The following is a 19,888-nucleotide window of genomic DNA, read 5'->3' on the forward strand; positions in this document are numbered from 1 at the left end:
ACAATCATTTTCCACTTATTGAGCTACATACACTTAAAAATTTTATAATTGAAGGGAGGTAACTCAATTAAAAAAAAGCCACCAAAATGCTCTGGGTTATTTGTATTTTGGTATGTGCTCAGTTTTCTGATAGAAAAGTTCATTTAAACATTTTACTTCTGAATCAGATCACAGTTCTATAGTATTTTTCTAATTTTTTTAGGTTGACTGCAAAATTATGAAGAATTTTAAGAGCTGTCCTACTCACACTGGCTTACACATCTGCACCTTGGTTGAAATGCTCTTTTACTTTATCTCTGTTATTATTGGTGGATTTGCTTTGAACTAAAATTAGTTATTCCTATAGTCGTCACCCACATCATATGGCACAAGGTCTGTAACACTGGCACTAATATTTTATGAATTATGTCCCCAGTGTGCTTATAATTCAGGGTTAATTTTAATGCACTTTCATTATATCTTTGTTGTTAATTAATTTAATTCAAACTATAAATGGTTCTTCCACATCACCACCCACATCATAAATTATGACTTATTTGCATAACTCTGGCGGTTTATATTTGAGCTGTGCCATGGGAAAACCAACATAGTGGGTGTGCGACCAGCATGGATCCAGACCAGCCTGCGCATCCGCGCAGTCTGGTCAGGATCCATGCTGTTCGCTAACAGTTTCTCCAATTCCAATAGGCTTTAAAAGCGAACAGCATGGAGCCTGACCAGACTGCGCGGATGCGCAGGCTGGTCTGGATCCATGCTGGTCGCACACCCACTATGTTGGTTTTCCCATGGCACGGCTCATTTCATGAATTATGTGCTATTTTTACTTAGAATTTCAGGTTAATTTTGACCTTTATCCTGCTAAATTTCTATAATGAACTTGTCAGTCTTTCAGTTTGGACAGTACCATTAACTGTTAAGGGGTGCATACCAAAAAGATACTGACTAAATGGTGAACAGTGCAGGTCATGATCAGACTGCATAGATGTGCAGGCTGATCATGATCTGCCCTGGTCACAAAGGCAGAATCAATCTTATCCAGCGTGATGAGGGTTGATGTGTTTTCACTATTTTAGGAGTGTGGACTTTCTATGTCGATTTGTCCAACTCGGGACTTTTTGCCAGCGGACAAGTGTATTTTTTCATTCCGTTTGTCTGCGGACAACCATACATTTTCTGATATAAATGCAAAGAGCAAGAAAAATTAAGTAACTATGTTGCTTGAAGTTTATGGAGATAAAAAAAAAAAATCTCAGAAATCATGTTTTACCCACCGAGGGCCTCTTGATGCTGCAGTGTTAGAATAACCATACACTTGCGTCTAAATTTAGAAATAGAATCTTTTTCCACATTCTGATTGGCTCTTGGTCCCGGTCTCGCGTGATTTTGCACATGGTTACTCTACAAATAGAAACCAGAAACATAAACAGCTCTCGCAAAAACCTTTGAACAATTTTTCACGGACAAAAACGGGAGTTAATGGTCGAGTAAAAACAAAAATCAAAAGCACAGAGAGATTGCGGGTACGATTCTAAACGAGTCGTCATGTCAAGAGTCTTGATTATCTAAATTCAGCTGGCTTCGCAAGGGCAATGTTTCAGCATGGCATTTTTGTTATAATGAATGTGACTTCAACCTTGTATATAGGTAAAAGTGTTGATAGCGTTTTTGTCTCAGTTACAGTAATACACTGTATAATGTTTGCTTTAGTTCCTACCTGTAGTTGATAAAAACACTTGCCCAAAATAAAGAATAATTGGCAGAGGCTTTGTTGAAAATTTGGACAAGTAAATTTTGACTGCGGGCAGGAGAAGTGAAAAATATTGGGATTTCCACACCCCTGGACTATTTCTTTGTTTTAGCTCGACTATTAGAAGAATAGTCTAGCTATTCTACTCACCCTGGCATCAGTGTGGACGTTGGCGTCACACCTCGGTTAAAGTTTTGCATGCAAGTACATATAGCTATCATTTAAAGGCATATAGCTTTGAAACTTTTTTTTCCTTTTTCTGGGTCAATTTCCAACCTCACTGAGTCAAGTCCCATAATTCTGACATGCATTTGGCCAAACTGCGCCCCGGGCCTGGCCGGGCCCTTTTGGACTTAGAAAGTCCTGGTTAAAATTTTACTTGCAAGTTACTATCTCAAAAGCTAATGCAGATATTGAACATAAGCTTTACATGTGTCTTCGGGGCTATGAAACTAGGTGATAGCATCATGTCTCATAACTGGCTTGCATTTTGGCCAAATTATGCCCCCTTTTGGACTTAGAAAATCCTGGTTAAAGTTTTGTGTGCAAGTACATATAGCTATTACTTAAAGGTATATATATTTGAAACTTATTTTTTCTTTTTCTAGGTCAATTACCAACCTCACTGGATCAAGTCCCATAACTCTGACATGCATTTTGGGCAAATTATGTCCCCTTTTGGACTTAGAAAAGCCTGGTTAAAGTTTTGTGTGCAAGTTACTATCTGCAAAGCAAATGCAGATATTAAATTGAAACTTCACATGTGTCTTTGGGGTTATAAAACTAGTTGATTGCATCAAGTCCCATAACTCTGACATGCATTTTGGCCAAATCATGTCCCCTTTTGAACTTAAAACTTCTGGTTAAAGTTTTGTATGCAAGTTACTATCTCCAAATCTAATGCAGATACTGGATTAAAACACTGTAGATATTTTAACTTTAGGGTAATATTTCTTCTTTATCAACATCAACATCACATAACCGAAGATTCACAACTCTGGGACAAATATTTCATGAACTGTGCCCCTTTTTCTTTGAATTTCATGTTAAACTTTTTATGCACATTCACCCTATTTTAGTTATTGCTAAATGGATTTGATTCAAACTTAAAAATTGTTGTTCCACATTTTCAGCCACATCATATGGCACAAGGTGCTTTACTCTTGCACAAACAGCCCATGAATCATGTTCCTTTTAAACTTAGTTAATCTTGACACACATTCATGAATTATGTCCAATATGAACTCACTTAATCTTGATACACATTCACTCTATTCCTTTTACTAGGTCATCTGATTTTTGAAAAGAAAATCTACAAGGAATTGTCATCACTTGATTGTTGGCCTTGGCATTGGTTAACTTTTTTGTTTAGGTCCACCTTTTCTCAAACACTGAAAGAGCTGAGCTTTGAAACTTTGCACACTTGTTTACCATCATTAGGGGACTGTGTAGGCAAAGAACCATAACTCTGATATGCATTTTGTTAGAGTTATGGCCCTTTTTAGCCCACCATCATCAGATGGTGGGCTATTAAAATCACTCTGCGTCCGTGGTCCGTCCGTCCGTCATTCCGTCCGTCCGTCCGTCTGTTAACAATTTCTCGTTATCGCATCTCCTCAGAAACTACTGGGGGGATTTTGACCAAACTTTGTCAGAATGATGTATTGGTACCCTAGTTGTGTCCCCCTGAAAATCAGACTGGTTCAACAATTTATGAGTGAGTTATGGCCCTTTGTTTATTTCTATATTTTACAAAGATTTATATAGGGAAAAACTTTGAAAACCTTCTTATCCAAAACCACAGAGCCTAGGGCTTTGATATTTCGTTTGAAGCATCATCTAGTTGTCCTCTACCAAGATGATTCAAATTATTTCTCTGGGGTCAAATATGGCCCCGCCCTGGGGGTCACATAGTTTATAATGACTTATATAGGGAAAAACTTTGAATAACCCCTTGTCCAAAACCACAGGGCCTAGGGCTTGGATATTTTGTATGTGACATCATCTAGTGGTCTTCAACTAAGATTGTTCATATTATACCCCTAGGGTCAAATATGGCCCCGCCCTGGGGGTCATATGGTTTACATAGACTTACATAAGGAAAAACTTTGAAAATCTTCTTGTCCAAACCACAAAGCCTAAGGCTTTGATACTTGTAATGTAGCATCATCTAGTGGTTCTCTACCAAGTTTGTTCAAATTATCGCCCTAGGGTCAAAAATGGCCCTGCCCCGGGGGTCACATGGTTCATATAGACTTATATAGGGAAAAGCTTTTAAAATGTTCTTGTCAATAACTACAACATCCAAATTTGGACTGCACGTATATTTTTGAGTGGCAAGATGAACCTTGACATGAGTTGACCTTGATTTTGACCTAGTGACCTACTTTCACATTTCTGTAGCTACAGCCTTCAAATTTGGACCACATGTATATTTTTGAGTGGCAAGATGAACCTTGACATGAGTTGACCTTGATTTTGACCTAGTGACCTACTTTCACATTTCTGTAGCTACAGCCTTCAAATTTGGACCACATGCATAGTTTTGTGCACTGGAAAAAACTTTGACCTTGATTTTGACCTAGTGACCTACTTTCACATTTTTGAAGGTACAGGCGTCAAATTTGGACCATATGTTTAGTTTCGTGTTTCAAAATGAAATTTGACATTGATTTTGACCTAGTGACCTACTTTCACATTTCTCAAGCTACAGCTTTCAAATTTGGACCACATGCATAGTTTTGTGTACCGAAAAAAACTTTGACCTTCACATTGACCTAGTGACCTACTTTCACATTTTTAAGGTAAGGCTTCAAATTTGGACCACATGCATAGTTTTGTATTCCGAAATAAAATTTGACCATGATTTTGACCTAGTGACCTACTTTTACATTTCTCAAGCTACAGCCTTCAAATTTGGACCACTTGCATAGTTTTGTGTACCGAAATGACCTTTGACCTTTCCATTGACCTAGTGACCTACTTTCACATTTTTAAGGTACAGGCTTCAAATTTGGACCACATGCATAGTTTTGTATTCCGAAATAAAATTTGACCTTAATTTTGACCTAGTGACCTACTTTTACATATTTTCAAGCTATAGCCTTCAAATTTGGACCACATGCATAGTTTTGTATACCGAAATGAATTTTGACCTTTACATTGGCCTAGTGACCTACTTTCACATTTTTGAAGGTACAGGCTTCAAATTTGGACCATATGCATAATTTTGTATTCCGAAATAGAATTTGACCTTGATTTTGACCTAGTGACCTACTTTTACATTTCTCAAGCTACAGCCTTCAAATTTGGACCACTTGCATAGTTTTTTGTACCGAAATGAACTTTGACCTTAAGATTGACCTAGTGAGCTACTTTCACATTTCTGTAGCTACAGGCTTCAAATTTAGACCACATGCATAGGATTGTGTACGGAAACAAACTTTGACCTTGACATTGACCTAGTGACCTACTTTCACATTTCTCAAGCTACAGCTTTCGAATTTGGACCACATGCACAGTGTTGTGTATGGAAATGAAATTTGACCTTGAGGTAGTCAGTAAGTCTTGAAATTTGGAACACTCAAAAATGGCACATTGGTGGGCGCCAAGATCACTCTGTGATCTCTTGTTTGTACTTAGAGTTTATTGGTTAATATTTTTATTTAGGTCACCTTTTCTAAAAAACTGTAAGAGCTACAGCTTCGAAACTTGGCACACTTGTTTATCATCATTAGGGGACAATTTAGGCCAAGAACCATAAGCCCGAGGGCAGGGAAACTTTCATATATATATAGAAATGGAAACTAGTGTAAGCTGCTAGACAAATTTTAAAATAATTTTACACAAATGTTTTTTGTGTGATCCTCTACCAAGATTGTTCAAATTAATCCAATTCGTAAAAAAACATGACTGCCAGGGGCATGGTCACCTTTCCATATATGTATATAGTAGAACCTTAGAAAATCTTCTTGTATAAAACTGTTAGCCCGATTTTAAAGTATTTTCACACAAATTGTCCTTGAGTGACCTTCTACAAATAGTATTCAAATTTTTCTGAATCGTCAATAAACATGACCGCCAGAGGATGTGGTCACTTTTCATCAACAATTTCATTAAACAACATCTCCTCCAAACCACTGAATTTTGATAAAACTTTACATAAATTACCTCTGGGCAGCCCTCTTTCAAAATTTTTCAAATGGTTCCAGTTCATTGAACATACGGGTTTTTTTGGTTAAAAATAGGTTTTCAGCTATCAGACTTCAAAAATCTTTTCCTCTAGAGCTTTGATATTTGGCATGCGGTATAAGGGTTTGACTCTCTACCATACCTGTCCAAATTATTGCCCTAAGGTCAAAAAATGGCTATGCCCCTGTGTGTGACATGTACTTACTATAGGCTTACATATAAGAAACTTTGAAAATCTTCAGTAGTAGATAACAATGAGTTGGGGAGAGTTGGGGCATTGGGGCATTGGTGCATTGGGGCATTGGTGCATTGGGGCAGCGTGGCATTTTAATCCGACATAATCCCTAATCCGGCTTAATCCCCTCGTAATCGGGGCAATGGGGCAGCGGGGCAGCGAGATTTATGTTATTAGGACATCAGGAATTGCGATTTGGCTCTTATCCTACTTGCGTTTTGGCTCTAATCCTACATAATCCCTAAGCCGGCAGCCCTATCACGGTCTGTATTTATTAGCAAACCGCATTGACAGCGAAGACCATTCTACAAATCGTTTCCAAGACGAAAAGACAAACCTTTTTCCTTTTAGTTTATATCGTGATTTATTGAGGACTTAAATGGATATTTCCAGAAAATCAAAATTAGATTTTAGCAAGCATACGAACGCGTTTTACGAAGACAGATTGAGAACTTTTGAACTGTGGTCTAAGCAAATACGACCGGATAAGTATTCTTTATCAAAGGCTGGATTCTATTATTCTGGACATTCCGACAAAGTGATTTGTTTTAGCTGCGGCGTAAATGTGGGAAGTTGGGAGTCTAACGACGACCCTTGGATAGAGCACGAGAAGTGGTCTCCGGACTGTACATACTTGAAAATCATAGGCTACGAAACTCCCAAATCGACAGCTGCAATACAAGGGAGCGGTTTCGTTAATTGTCAGACAACGAATCAAAACAATACTGTATTCGGGTCCAGCTCACAGAACCCCGGATTCAAGTGGCAAATTAGACAACCAAACGTTTTCGCCTGAAATTGGGAATTCAAAAACACACATAAACAGCAAATATGTGTACGATAGCTATATTCCTTCTCCACGAGTTTATACTAAGAACATTCTTACCTAACTACAATCTACGTTACGAAGCCATGGAAGCGGCCAACAGACTCGTGGAGAGTTTCTATAGTGCGGAAGACCGCCTCGGTAGCCTAGTGGTAGAGCGTCCGCTTCGAGTGCGGGAGGTCGTGGGTTCGATCCCCGGCCGCGTCATACCAAAGACGTAAAAAATGGTACTAGTAGCTTCCTCGCTTGGCGCTCAGCATTAAGAGGGTAGTGCTAGGACTGGTCAGCCCGGTGTCAGTATAATGTGACTGGGTGGGGTATCATGTCACGTGTCTACGGCGTGATATTCCAGTGTGGCAGCACTATAAAGTTGGGCATTGTGCTCACTGCTACAAGTAGACACCGTCGTTTATATGACTGAAAAATTGTTGAAAAAGACGTTAAACCCGAACACACACACACATAGTGCGGAAGAAGATGTGACCACTTCCGGTCGAGTGATAAGAACATCATCAGCGATTTTCAATGTGTTGTGACATGGGGCATTGGGGCAATGGTGCAATGGAGCAGCGGGGCATTTTAATCCGACTTAATCCCTAAGCCGATATAATCCCTAATCCGGCTTAATCCCCTCCTATTCTGGGCATTGGGGCAGCAGTGACGTACGACCTAGCTATTGTCTTGACCAATCGGAGAGTATTCAGCCTACATTACGTCATCGACAACCAATCGAAATGCGACGGATTAAACCGTACTGGACGTTAGCTTCCTTTAAGCGTCATTTTAGAAGGAGGTCGAGCTAGTGTATACATCTTGTCATACAACGATACATTATTTAAATTTGATATTATAGTGTAAATTAAGATAAACGGGAAATTGGACGTAGAAAAGTGATATTTTTGTGAAAAATTTACACAAACATATACAGTGAAGAGACAGTACATTGGAATATAATAATAATAATGGCTACTAGAATGGAATCGAAGAAATCCATAGCAGAAAGCAGGATCCAACCTCGCTACATCCAGCATTTGGGTAAAAACATTTACCTATTTGACAGCAGTTTTCACGGAAGCGTCTACGTGAATATACGGAAATTAATTAACGAACAGATTCCGACAAAAGACGGTATCTCTCTCACGCTTCAAAGGTGTAACGAATTGTTTAAAAGCTTACCGGAAGTGGACGGTGCAGTTAATCTAATGGAGTTGAACCAGGACACGTTCTTCAGACGTCACCTTGGTGGAAACTGGTACGTCACAGTGCAGAGTGGATTCAAAAGCGTGGACATTAGAAAGTTCTGGCTTCCGGACGAGACCAAGGACATTCAAGCTACGAGAAAAGGCGTGTCTTTAACACTGGATCAGTTCAGGGAGCTGAGGAACGGAATAAGGTGTCTAGATAGTTTTGTACCCGATTGCGCGACGTCCTTGCCGTGCTACAGCCAACCTAAACACAACAATGCCGGATGTCCAGAATGCACGCCTAAATGAGTGTACTCAGTGACTATACATGACTTTGCATATTTTGACACTATTCTATTCAAGAGACTTTATGTAAAAATAACTTATTTATGTTAAATTGATTATGTATGTATTATTGATGATTTTGTACTAAACAAAACATTAAAACGATTGACTTATACATCGATTGCTTTGTGTCTATATTTAGCTCTTAGGGGTTTCCCCACAATTCAGACCGTTTAAAAAGCCCACTTTGCAAACTGTTAAGGTCATTTTTACACCAGCTATCTAAGAATGAGGGTCACAAACGTCGTGTGCAGCGCCAGCTTAAACACCTCTATTGATTTGAGTCAATTAGCCGGTACGTTATGCAACGCTAAATACCACCCGTACTCCTTTTCCGGTCTAATTTGGCAACATAGACGAATAGGCGGTAACTGTTTAGTGTTTCGCAATGGTAATATAAACTGTAGTGGTAAAGCAGAGTATAAAAGACGGATTGACCAGACTGAGACGATACGCCCGGTGTCTGCAAAAGTTGGGCTGTTGTTCGAATTTAACTCAGATCCGTGTTTTGACCATTTCCGCCTGTCACGAAATGAGCGGTTTTTTAGACTTGGAGCGTCTAGCTCGAGACACAGGGTGTGGCTACGATCCGGAAATATTCCCAGCAGCCGTGCTGAGAAGAGAGTCCGTAGCAATGAGTTGTTTTCACACGGGCAAAGTAATAATCACCGGAATAAAGTCAACCGAGACGATAGAAGACATCGTGTATCCTACTCTGTTAGAGTTAGAATACTTTACGACGTAAGAAGCAGCACAGAACGGGAATATGGAGCGCTCAAGAATATATATCAGGATTCACTTTCTACAAGAGTTGGGAAAATCGAATGCTCGGGATCGACAAATAATGCTCAGGGCTATGATTCCTGGTCAAATGGAATGCATACAGTTGATAGCCAAGAACATCGTAGAAGGACGGGTACCTATACTGGACAGAGATTCGGATTATTTTAGCAGATACAGATTACTGCTGAGGTCAGTGGCGAGCGATCGAGTATCATTTAACCGTAAGAAACGACTCCTACTAGACAGGCACAACATCTTACCTAGATTACTAAGGAGACACTATCTACGTTTCGTCATTTCTAACGAGCTACGTTCCAGGGAGGACTGAATTTCGTCAGGAAGAAGAACCTACTCTGGCATCATCATGAAATGAACATTGACATGAAGTACCAACGCTATTTAGAAAAGATATACTACGATCCTGCTCACCCGGCTTCGTATTCCGGCTTAGACAAACTCTACAGAAGCGTTAAAAAGGATGGAAAATTTGTTCTGGACAGAGCCAAAATTAGGAAATGGTTGATGAAACAGGAGACATATACTCTTCATAAAGGCGTGATTCGAAAATTCAAACGTCAGAAGATCGTAGTTCCGTATATAGACTATATGTGGGAGGCTGACACCGGATATAATGAACACCTATGTCAATGATAACGACGGCATTAGCTATTTTCTACTCATCATCGACGGATTTCTAAGTTTGTATGGACAATTCCCGTACGCAGAGTACGCGGCGAGAGGTGTTGAAGGCCTTTAAGATGATCCAAAACCGCCGTTGCGAGAAACTTAGAACGGACTCCGGATCCGAGTTTAAGATTAAACTCTTCCAAAAGTGGTTAAAGTCCCAGGGCATCCAGCACTTTTACTCCCTCAACGAGAGCAAATGCGCCTTTGCCGAACGGCGTTGAAGTCCATCAAGTCCAGGATCGCTCGTTACATGACCAGTATCAGACTCATCGTTGATCGATATTTTATCTAAAGTAACAGACAGTTACAACAACACGTACCACAGGAGTATAAAGAGGAGTCCGGCGAGTGTGACCAAGAGCAACGAAGCAGAACTTTGGAATACTAGCTATAAATCAACTAAGGAAAGGGAAAAGGGACGTCCGTGTAGTCAGCAGCTCCGCATATCGGTTCAAAACGGGGATACTGTACGCTTGTCCCATTTAAAAAGGCCATTTCAGCGAGAATACACAAAAGATGGACATGAGTATTTCATCGTTGCTGAGAGAGGCAAAAAGGCCGGAATTCCGTTTTACAAATTGAAAGACCTGCAGGCGATGAGATAAAAGGCAGTTTCTACTCTAACGAGTTGACAAAAATTATAGTGGACGAAACGACGACATTCAATTAGAGAAGGTTTGAAGAGATCTGGCAATAGAGTGCTGGTGAAGTGGATGGGATGGAGCGATAAGTACAACAGCTGGATACATAAAAGTAAAGTGACGAGCTACAAAAGCGTAAGAACGGACGTGTGAGTCAGCATATCCAAACATGAATCAGTCTTGCTACGTGTACTTGACCTCTCCGTGAAAGAGCGTAAGAGGGAGTTCAGTGTTACTCTAACCGCATATCATTCTAACGACAAGCTGTGGGAGTGCGCCATTTCAGAATTGGATATAGTTTTTAAAAAGAAACCCGACAGTCGCATGGTGTTTTTTGTGTTGCGACCTGCTTGAAGAGTCCTACGTAGAACGAACAACGCAACAGTGTTGACTAGCGTTGATACTAGAAAAACGACGTCCATCGAGTATCATCAATTGAATACGTTTTCTATTAGACCGGGCAGACCAGAAAAGTTCAGACTCTACTTTATAGGATCTGATTGTAACACCATAGAGCTTGGACTTGAGCGACCTTACGTGGTTTTACACTTTAGGAGAAGATGGGTTCCGTAGAAGTGTTTGATTGGAAGGAGAAGAGATGGATACCGTACGTAGCCGATTTCGATACGTGGTACAGACACTTGAAAGATGTTGCCGATGGTTACGCTAGGCCAAACAAGAACGGTCGGTATGTTGTGGGTAGCGGTGCCATCCATAGAAAACTCTCAGAGCAGGAAAAATCCGATGATCGACCCTTGGTGAAGATGGGCACGCCTCTCGCGCAGGCCGTAGACATGGCAAAATCGGAACTCAAGGCGGAAGCCAATAAAAACTCTCCAAAGCCGACATGGCGTAAGAAGCCCGATAACAAAAAACGTAAGAAGGCGACCAAGACGAGCAAACCAAAGAGATCCAGGTTTCATTTTAACGAATCTCAACTGGACGGATAGAACCATGGAGGATCATACTCACGCCGAGGAAATATCAATTTTCAACACATTTCCAACTGACACTTCGCTGCAAAGTAGAGAATGGATAGAATATTTGCCAGCCAACTCGGTTAACTCGGGGAGTCTCGAGTTCAACATTCCTGCTCAGACCACTATGTATATGGACTTGAAAAGAAGCTTACTCCACTTGAAGATACGACTCCTCGACTCGTCGGGCGTGCCTATTAAAGAGGACGTGAACGCCAGTACAATTAATATGCCATTTCACACCATGTTCCGACAGATTGATGTCAGTTTTCAACAGACGCCATTAACGAAACCGGAAGAATACTACGCCTACAAGAGCTACATAGATACCATTCTTCGAGGTAACGTGAAAGACCGCACCATTCTCAGTAACAGTCAAATGTTCTTCAAAGAGACCGGAAATATGGACGAAACGGACGCAAATGGTGATAATCTCGGACTCTTCCTACGTCATCAACGTCTTAAAGGCGGGAAGATAGTCGACATGGAAGGACCGCTGCTATTAGACATTTTTCAACAACAGAGACTTATCGTCAACGGTGTGGCACTCACGTTAAAACTATGGCCAAATTACGACGCCTTCCGCATCATGTCCGAGGACGCGTCAGTGAAACTACAGATAGTGAACGCCAGCTTCAAACTCTGCGTTCAACACTTAAATCCGGCCATAATCGTGGCTCACGAAAAGCTTTTTTCGGACAGACACGCCCTATACCTGTATCAACGTAGCGTCATCAAAACATTATCCGTACCGCAGGGAAATTATAACGTAACGGCCGATGACGTTTTCCAGGGCCTCGTTCCTAATCGACTCGTTCTCGGTTTGGTGAAAAGTAGCGCCTTTTCCGGAGATCATAAGAAGAATCCTTTGAATTTTCTCCCGTTCAATTGCAACTTCGTTGCCCTTTACGTTGACGGTCAGTCGATACCTAGCAAACGGCTGCAGCCCAATTACGACCAAAAGAACTACGTGAGCTGTTACAGGACGCTTGGAACATTTGGCGAAGACTTGGACATAGATCTAAACGATTATACCAAAGGATATTGTTTGTACGTTATAGACGTCAACCCCTACGTCACTTTTGACGTCAAAAGAAGAGGACACTGCCGTTTGGACTTGAAATTTGCCAAAGCCGTGCCAGAGAGTTTGAATCTCATTATATACGCCAGCTTTCCAGAGGTTATGTACATAGACAAGACCAGAAGCATAAATCTTCAATGAATAATCTTCAATTATCAACCATATTAAGGGAACTACCAGCGACCGTATGTTCGGCGGACACCGTGGGAAATCAGCAAAATTGGTTTTACGTTGCAAACACGGACGTTACCGGAGCACCGGGAAAACACTGGGTAACATTCTACTTTCCAAGAAGAGGCCCGAACGAATTTTTTGATTCAATGGGACATACGCCGGCTTACTACGGATTTCCGAGAAGTTTGACATCGAAGTCGTACATAATGCTCCGAGATCAAATTCAACACTCTGAATCTGACTTGTGCGGAATGTATTGCATTTATTATGTCGTGTATAGACACTCGGGAGAGACTATGGACAATATTGTGCGGCCATTTGACGCGATTGACCGGGAAATAAACGACAGACTTTTAAGCTATATATTCAAGATAAATAAATGTTCATTTTAGTAAAATTTATTCAACAAGCGTACAGTGAATGTAATTGAATATTTTGTATGAAGTTAATAAAATTTTGTATTTCAAAAGAAATATTTTTGTTGTAAGTATAATGTCCATAGAAATCTGGCTAAAAGGTCAGCCACTTCAATTCTAACGTCTGTTCAGTGTCACATGTTTTCTTTCTACCACCACCACCTTTTTGAAGGCGTTGTCCCGGGGGTTGTGGATACGATTTCTTCTTTCGCTTTATCCCTTTTTTACTTCGGGTAACATTATCGGTCTCACGCTTTTGAGTTTCACCTTAGTCCGCCCGTTCGATAGTTTGATGCTCGGATTTTGCCGGAGTCTTCTCTCCATCACTTTCGCCGCCGCTACCGCCATTTTGTTTCATGGCTTCCAACATACGTCGATATTTATCGTACGGTAGAAGAATGGATTTCTCCATCTAATTTAGCGTCTGTTTAAAGTAGCTCAGAGCCAAAGACACGAGGGTCAGCACCAGTTTAGGTTTATTACGAATTATCTCCCTTTTCTTGTCGTAGCTAACTCGTTAAGTCCCCAGTAAATGCACAATTCTCTTGTCCCTTTTAAGCCTCCTCTTTTCGTCTTCCTGGATACGAATGGTTGACTTAATTACGTTGTAGGCTATTTGACTGAGCGCCTTGATTTGCTGGTCACTGATAGTGTTTAGTAAAGCCTTCCTCTGCGCCGGTGACGTTCGCAAATAAAGATGTAGAAAATATCGCTGCCTCTTCATTAGATCCATGACTCTTCACTCGCTCTTACAACTCTCTGTCTGTCTGTCTCTCTTAAGTTAGTTTATAAACAACGGGGTCCTCTCCGGGAAATACACAGGTTCTCAAACGATATTTGTCGTCCGAATGAGGGCTCATATCCACGACTAGTAACCGAATCTTTGGATAATGTGTCCTGATAGGCTTTGTTGAAACCCTGAGATTTACCGGGGTACAGCTGTCTCGCTAAAACGTTGACTTGGGAAACGTCTCTTAGATTTTTCATCAGGACGAGTACCACGTATTTAAGGCTATTGTTCGCGCATGTTTACCCCTTGGTAGAGGTTTTGTGAAAGCAGTATCACGCTATGCGTCTATGATGCGTTCCCTGGCTGAGGAGCAGCTCCATCTCTTTATGCTGCACGACCTCGTGTATCAAACATCTATGATGATGAGCTTGTGTTTGCGATCCCTGGTAAAGTCGTCCAATTCCTCGTCGTAGGTAGTCCAAATTTACATGTTAAGTTAGGTATTGTCCGTTCCATCTCATCGTATAGAGGTTGATATATACCGTAGCAATACAGCACGTGTTCCGGAGGCTCTCTGGAATACATGTTGTGCACGTGCGTCAAGAATCTGTACACCCATCTGCTCTTTCCAGCACCCATCTGCGCGCATATGCATATGGAAGAACATGGTTCAAAAGGTAGTATGGACATTACTTCTTCCTTAGTTTCGGTGAAGGAAGTGCGAGTCCAATACAACTGCTGAGAAGACTAATCCACAGCTCCGTTGATCCGTTTTGTATTGACAAGTTGATGATAGACGTAAGTATGATGGCGTACACTATAATCATTTGAGAAAAAAAGACGATTTCCGCTTGTGGTACTTTAGTACCTAATAAGTTCCATTTGTCTCCGTTTGAGCGAATATCAGAATCAAACTATCCCTTTCAGCGACATTTCTTTCCATGTCAGTCATTATGATGAATTTCAAGTGGGTCAGAGTGCCTTCTTACGCATTTATATCAAGCACATATAGTGTAAGAACGCTGTATTTAAACTACAAAAACCCGAATGCAACAAAATATGCCATTACCTTTAACAAAAACTTCCTGAGAGTTTTCAAAAATTGATTCGATTAATACAAAAAATCGATCGACACTGACAAAAACTTACCCGAATGCAACAAAAACTCGATTTTTAACACTATATAATTTAACGGGGTTTAACATTTCTTGTGGGTGTTCGCGCAAAAATATCATTAGTCTTTACCAAAACCTACTTAGGTTATACAAAAAGTTGATTAACGTTTACAAAAACTTACCCGAATGCAACAAAATATGCCATTACCTTTAACAAAAACTTCCTGAGAGTTTACAAAAACTGACTCGATTAATACGAAAAATCGATCGACATTGACAAAAACTTACCCGAACTAAACAAAAACTCGATTTTTAACACTATATAATTTAACGGGATTTAACATTTTTTTGAAGCTGTTCGCGCAAAAACATCATTAGTCTTTACAAAAACTTACTTAGGTTATACAAAAAGTTGATTAGCGTTTACAAAAACTTACCCGAACGCCACAGAAAATGCTTATTACCTTAACAAAACAAAAAAAACAAAAAAAAAAAAAAACAACATACATTTGGCTCTTAGATATAATTATATGGATACTAAGTTGATGATACGCCTGACTTTTTTTCAGCACGGTTTGAAACTTTTTTATATTTTGGATCTTTTAGAAATTACCTTAAATCCGTTTCTTATATAGAACTGATATATTGCAATAATAATAATAATAATAATAATAATAAAAATAATAATAATAATAATAAGACGAGAATTCAGATAAAGGTATTCATGTTTATTATACGCGTCAAATAAATAAAGTTTCCAAATTAATACAAAACATTTCATATATATTTACAAAACATTTCAAGCGATAAAACATTTACAATCTTTAAAATAATTAACAAATTATTTCAAATATACAAATTAAAAAATATAAAAAAGAAATACAAAATCAAAAATGATACAAAGCACAAAGTTCAAAATAAACATTTTTTTCAAAACTGTGGTTCGAACCAGATAATTGTCAAATTTACAAAGTCATATAAATATAAATTTTCAAAATGAATTCAAAACCTTTCCAAAATAAGTTTTAAACTTTATATCAACATTTTGAATGAAATACACATATCCAAACTGAAATACAAATTTCACTAACATTTTATGATAACAAGTCCCCTAAATCCTGTTCCGAAAGTTCGTCTATCAAATCCTCTACCTCCATGGTTCTGGACCGTTAGACGTTTTCTCTTTTCTAGGGCACAGAACTATGTCTAAAGGTACTGTGTGAATACCATCGTCCAGGACTCTCCGCTTACAATAAAAGTACGAGAATCCGCACCTGGTCTGTTGATAAGAATACACCCTGTTATTTCTTACGCGGAACCCCTTGTTTTTACCGGATGCGGGCTTTGCGGTACGCAGCACCTCTTTAAAGATATTTAGAGGTTCTTCAACCAGGCGCTTAGACATACCCTTAGAACTGAATTTATAATCCTGTTCTGTGCTTTTTACGATGTAGGTCTTAGAGCAGAGACCTATCATCTCCTCACCTTCATATATCCGTTTGAAGAGTCCGGGCACTCTTTTGTCATATTTGGCGTGCTTGTCGCAGCATTTCGCGGGGAAACCAGCGGTCTCCAACGGGATTGTACCTATCGTCGCACAGTCCCGTGAGTCCATGCCGGTATTCCGCCAGCTTTTCGGACTTTACGACCTCCTGGAGACTCGACGCTGATATAGCCATGTACGCAGAGTCCTGAAATGAGAAAATAATTATCCGTGAAACGAATAGAAACAATAACATTTTGCGTTCATATACCTATCGAATCGTATCGATTGAATTTTTTTTATAATTTAAAACAAAACATTAACTCACCGTGTCCATCTCCATATATTCAAAGTCGGAGCGGTCCACGTATTTGTCCAAAAGGTCGTAATAAACACTGCAGCATTCCTTAGTTTGGCGTACTGCAGAATAAAGAAACCCAATTGCACAGGAAGGTCGAGTTTGATTCTTTGTTTAGCCGCCTCCACTTCGTAATATTGATCGTCGTCGTCCAGACACATGGTTTGTCTGAACTGCGGTTTGTTGACCTCAAAGCACGCCCTGTTCTCCCCTTCCACGTAAAACACATTGCGGTGTTTGGTTTTATCCATTATCATTGAACCATAACTGAAAACATTAAATAAATGATTAGAAATAATATGTAAATAAAGTTTTAAATAAATAATAATAATAAAAAATCATTAAAATTATATAGATAAAAATACAAATAAATTACCTTCAAAAGTAACTAGCAAACAAAATAAAGGAATAAATAGATACACTTACCCGCTATTGCCTATGAGCTTCATGGTGTCGGCGATGATGGCCATGTCTTTACAAGCATCCCCGGCACGTCTGGCGTCGCTGACTTCCTTCGCGAAACTCTCGAATCAAGCTTTCTTTCTGTACTCAACCACCTGATAGATTTTAGTCACTTGAAGTCCATGATCCAAGTACCATTTAAGGAGAGGTGTTGCGAGCAGGATTTGGCGAGCTTTAGTACCACCCACAAGAAGTCGTCTTTGGTTTGTCACTCAACTGGTATCCCAGACGTGGGCTCTCATATGCTCCACGATATCGTCAAACCCAACTTCCCGTAATTGCAGAAAATGGGGCACATTTCCTCGTAAATATTGCTGGGGAGATAAAGATATGTGAGACTTTTCGCAACCCCATTCTTCCGGGACCTCGATGTCGCACTCTACAATGCCAAAAAGCTCACCAGTTCGAACCCCGTTTAAAATTTGGTTTTCGGTCACTTTGCCGCGGTGTTTTTGACAAAATATAGGGCGACACTGATCCCGAATCCAGTAGATTTTGGACTGGGTTTTACAATAGTCCCGGAACTCGCACTCCAACATCTCCACGACGTTGAAGCCCATACGGCGCAGCTTAGCCACCTTTTCTTCCGTCCTCTCCATCAGGGCGTCTTTGATTTTATGCCACCTTTCGTTGGTGACGTTTTTGGTGACGACGCATTGGTGTCCGTGGTGATAACACCCCTAAGGGGAGATAATAAGAGGGGAGATAATTATGATAATGAAAAGTGTTATTACTATGCGTGGTAATATAAATAATTATTATAATAGAGATAATAATAATAAAGGGTATTTACCTGAAATTCGTAGATGGTCTTGGTCTCGGAGTCATAACCATCTACGGGGTATTTTCCGAAGCGGATCTCCTTACCGTGATTCCTTTGGTGGAGGATATGGGTCCCTTCGTACTTGTTTAAATAATTCAACCAGTTAAACGCCTCCATATACTGATCCCTATGTTCCGGTTTGAAAGCGTTTTCGACTCTACGACGCACGAACGCGCCTTCTGGCATAGCCTGTCCAATTGCCCACAGGTACAAGGCATTAGCGTCGTACCCCACCACCTTTTCACAAGTCTTACCTCCCCTGATTTTCGTCTTTCCTGACTGGTGGTGACGGGTGAAAATGATGGAAGGACCTGGAATGATATAATAAATATATTATTAAACAAGAAAGAATACCAACAACAATAATAGAAAATAAATAAATAAATAAATAAACCTACCTCCGACGATGTTATCTTCGAATACCAGTCGTTTCACCCCCTGGATGTTTCACCCCTAGTTGTTTCACCTCCCAAAACCCTAGTTGTTTCACCCCCCTCCCCCCCCCCCCCCCCCCCCCCCCCCCCCATTTGAATATGAAAAGTATGATTGATTTAAGCTGAAGTTTTCAGTTTTAAATTATCTAAAAAGAGGTTTAATCCTAAAAAGTATGGCTATAAACATGCAATTTAAATTATGATATATAATAATGTTAGTTGATCAGTTGATGTATGGTGAATAAGCCTTTGAGATAATACAGCAACTTTTTTGTTGTTGTTTTTAATGCGTCAATAAATTATAAATTGAGATATTTAGTGTTTCAAACCACTAATAATTAAAATCAGCAACACAAATATATTAAATGACATAGTTTAATCATAAAAAGATATTTGATTGATGTAACAAATATTTATGTGATTTTTTTAAGTATAAAAGTTTTTTTTCAAATGTGCTTACATAATTTTATGTCATTGATGATTACATAAGACTAAGTTAACTTTGATTATATGTGTATAAATGAAAGTGGTGACTATTGTTAAGATATTTATGTGGTTTTTTTTTTCAAAATTAATGCTTATTTTTTATTATTTGAAGGAAAATAGTTTAATAATGTATAATATAATAAAATATATGAAAGTAACAAGTGTTTTCCTTGTTTAATTCAATAATGAATGAAGAATGACTCTTTCTTTAGTTATACTTTGTCTGGAATGTAGAATGTGTATCAAGTGTCAGTTGCCAATCAGTGACACATTAATTTCACAGGAATTTCAAAAATGAATTGACATAGAATTTCACAGGAATTTTCATAGAATTCACACCTCCCTGAGTAGCCATCTCCCCAACCCAAACCAGCAAAACCTTGCCATTTTATCTTTAACATCCATTAAAATTAGGTATTTTTGGCTGTTTCTTTTAAATTCTATATTCTGAAATAAATATCAAGGAGTAAATGCGAGAGTTCTAAGTGCAATTAAGTAAAGAAACACTTAGAACTTTTTGGCATTTACCTCTCGATAATTATTATGCAGTTTTTACATTCATTGAAATAAGTCTTGTTGTGTAATGATGTTTTTTTTCTTTTTTTAAGAAATTAGTATGTAGTCATTTTGTACTGATAATACTAATTATTTTTTCACTGATTTTTTTTTCCATTTGACTCAAAGTTATCTACACATTTTGCCTAAAATAA

The 19,888-nt window shown here is 39.3% G+C and overlaps 1 protein-coding gene across 1 annotated transcript; it reads left to right on the forward strand.

Annotated features, from left to right (window-relative positions):
- The first annotated feature begins 11,593 nt into the window (after nt 1-11,593).
- LOC123551364 (uncharacterized protein F54H12.2-like) lies at nt 11,594-12,838 on the forward strand. Its single transcript, XM_045340648.2, has one exon. The coding sequence runs from the start codon at nt 11,594-11,596 to the stop codon at nt 12,836-12,838; it is 1,245 nt and encodes a 414-aa protein (XP_045196583.2).
- Nucleotides 12,839-19,888: the final 7,050 nt, after the last annotated feature.

The sequence above is a fragment of the Mercenaria mercenaria genome, chromosome 10 (assembly GCF_021730395.1).
Source record: "Mercenaria mercenaria strain notata chromosome 10, MADL_Memer_1, whole genome shotgun sequence".
NCBI classification, from domain to species: domain Eukaryota; kingdom Metazoa; phylum Mollusca; class Bivalvia; order Venerida; family Veneridae; genus Mercenaria; species Mercenaria mercenaria.

Coding starts and splice junctions, on each gene's coding strand:
- LOC123551364 (XM_045340648.2), top strand. CDS start 11,594: ATGGAGGATCATACTCACGCCGAGGAAATATCAATTTTCAACACATTT.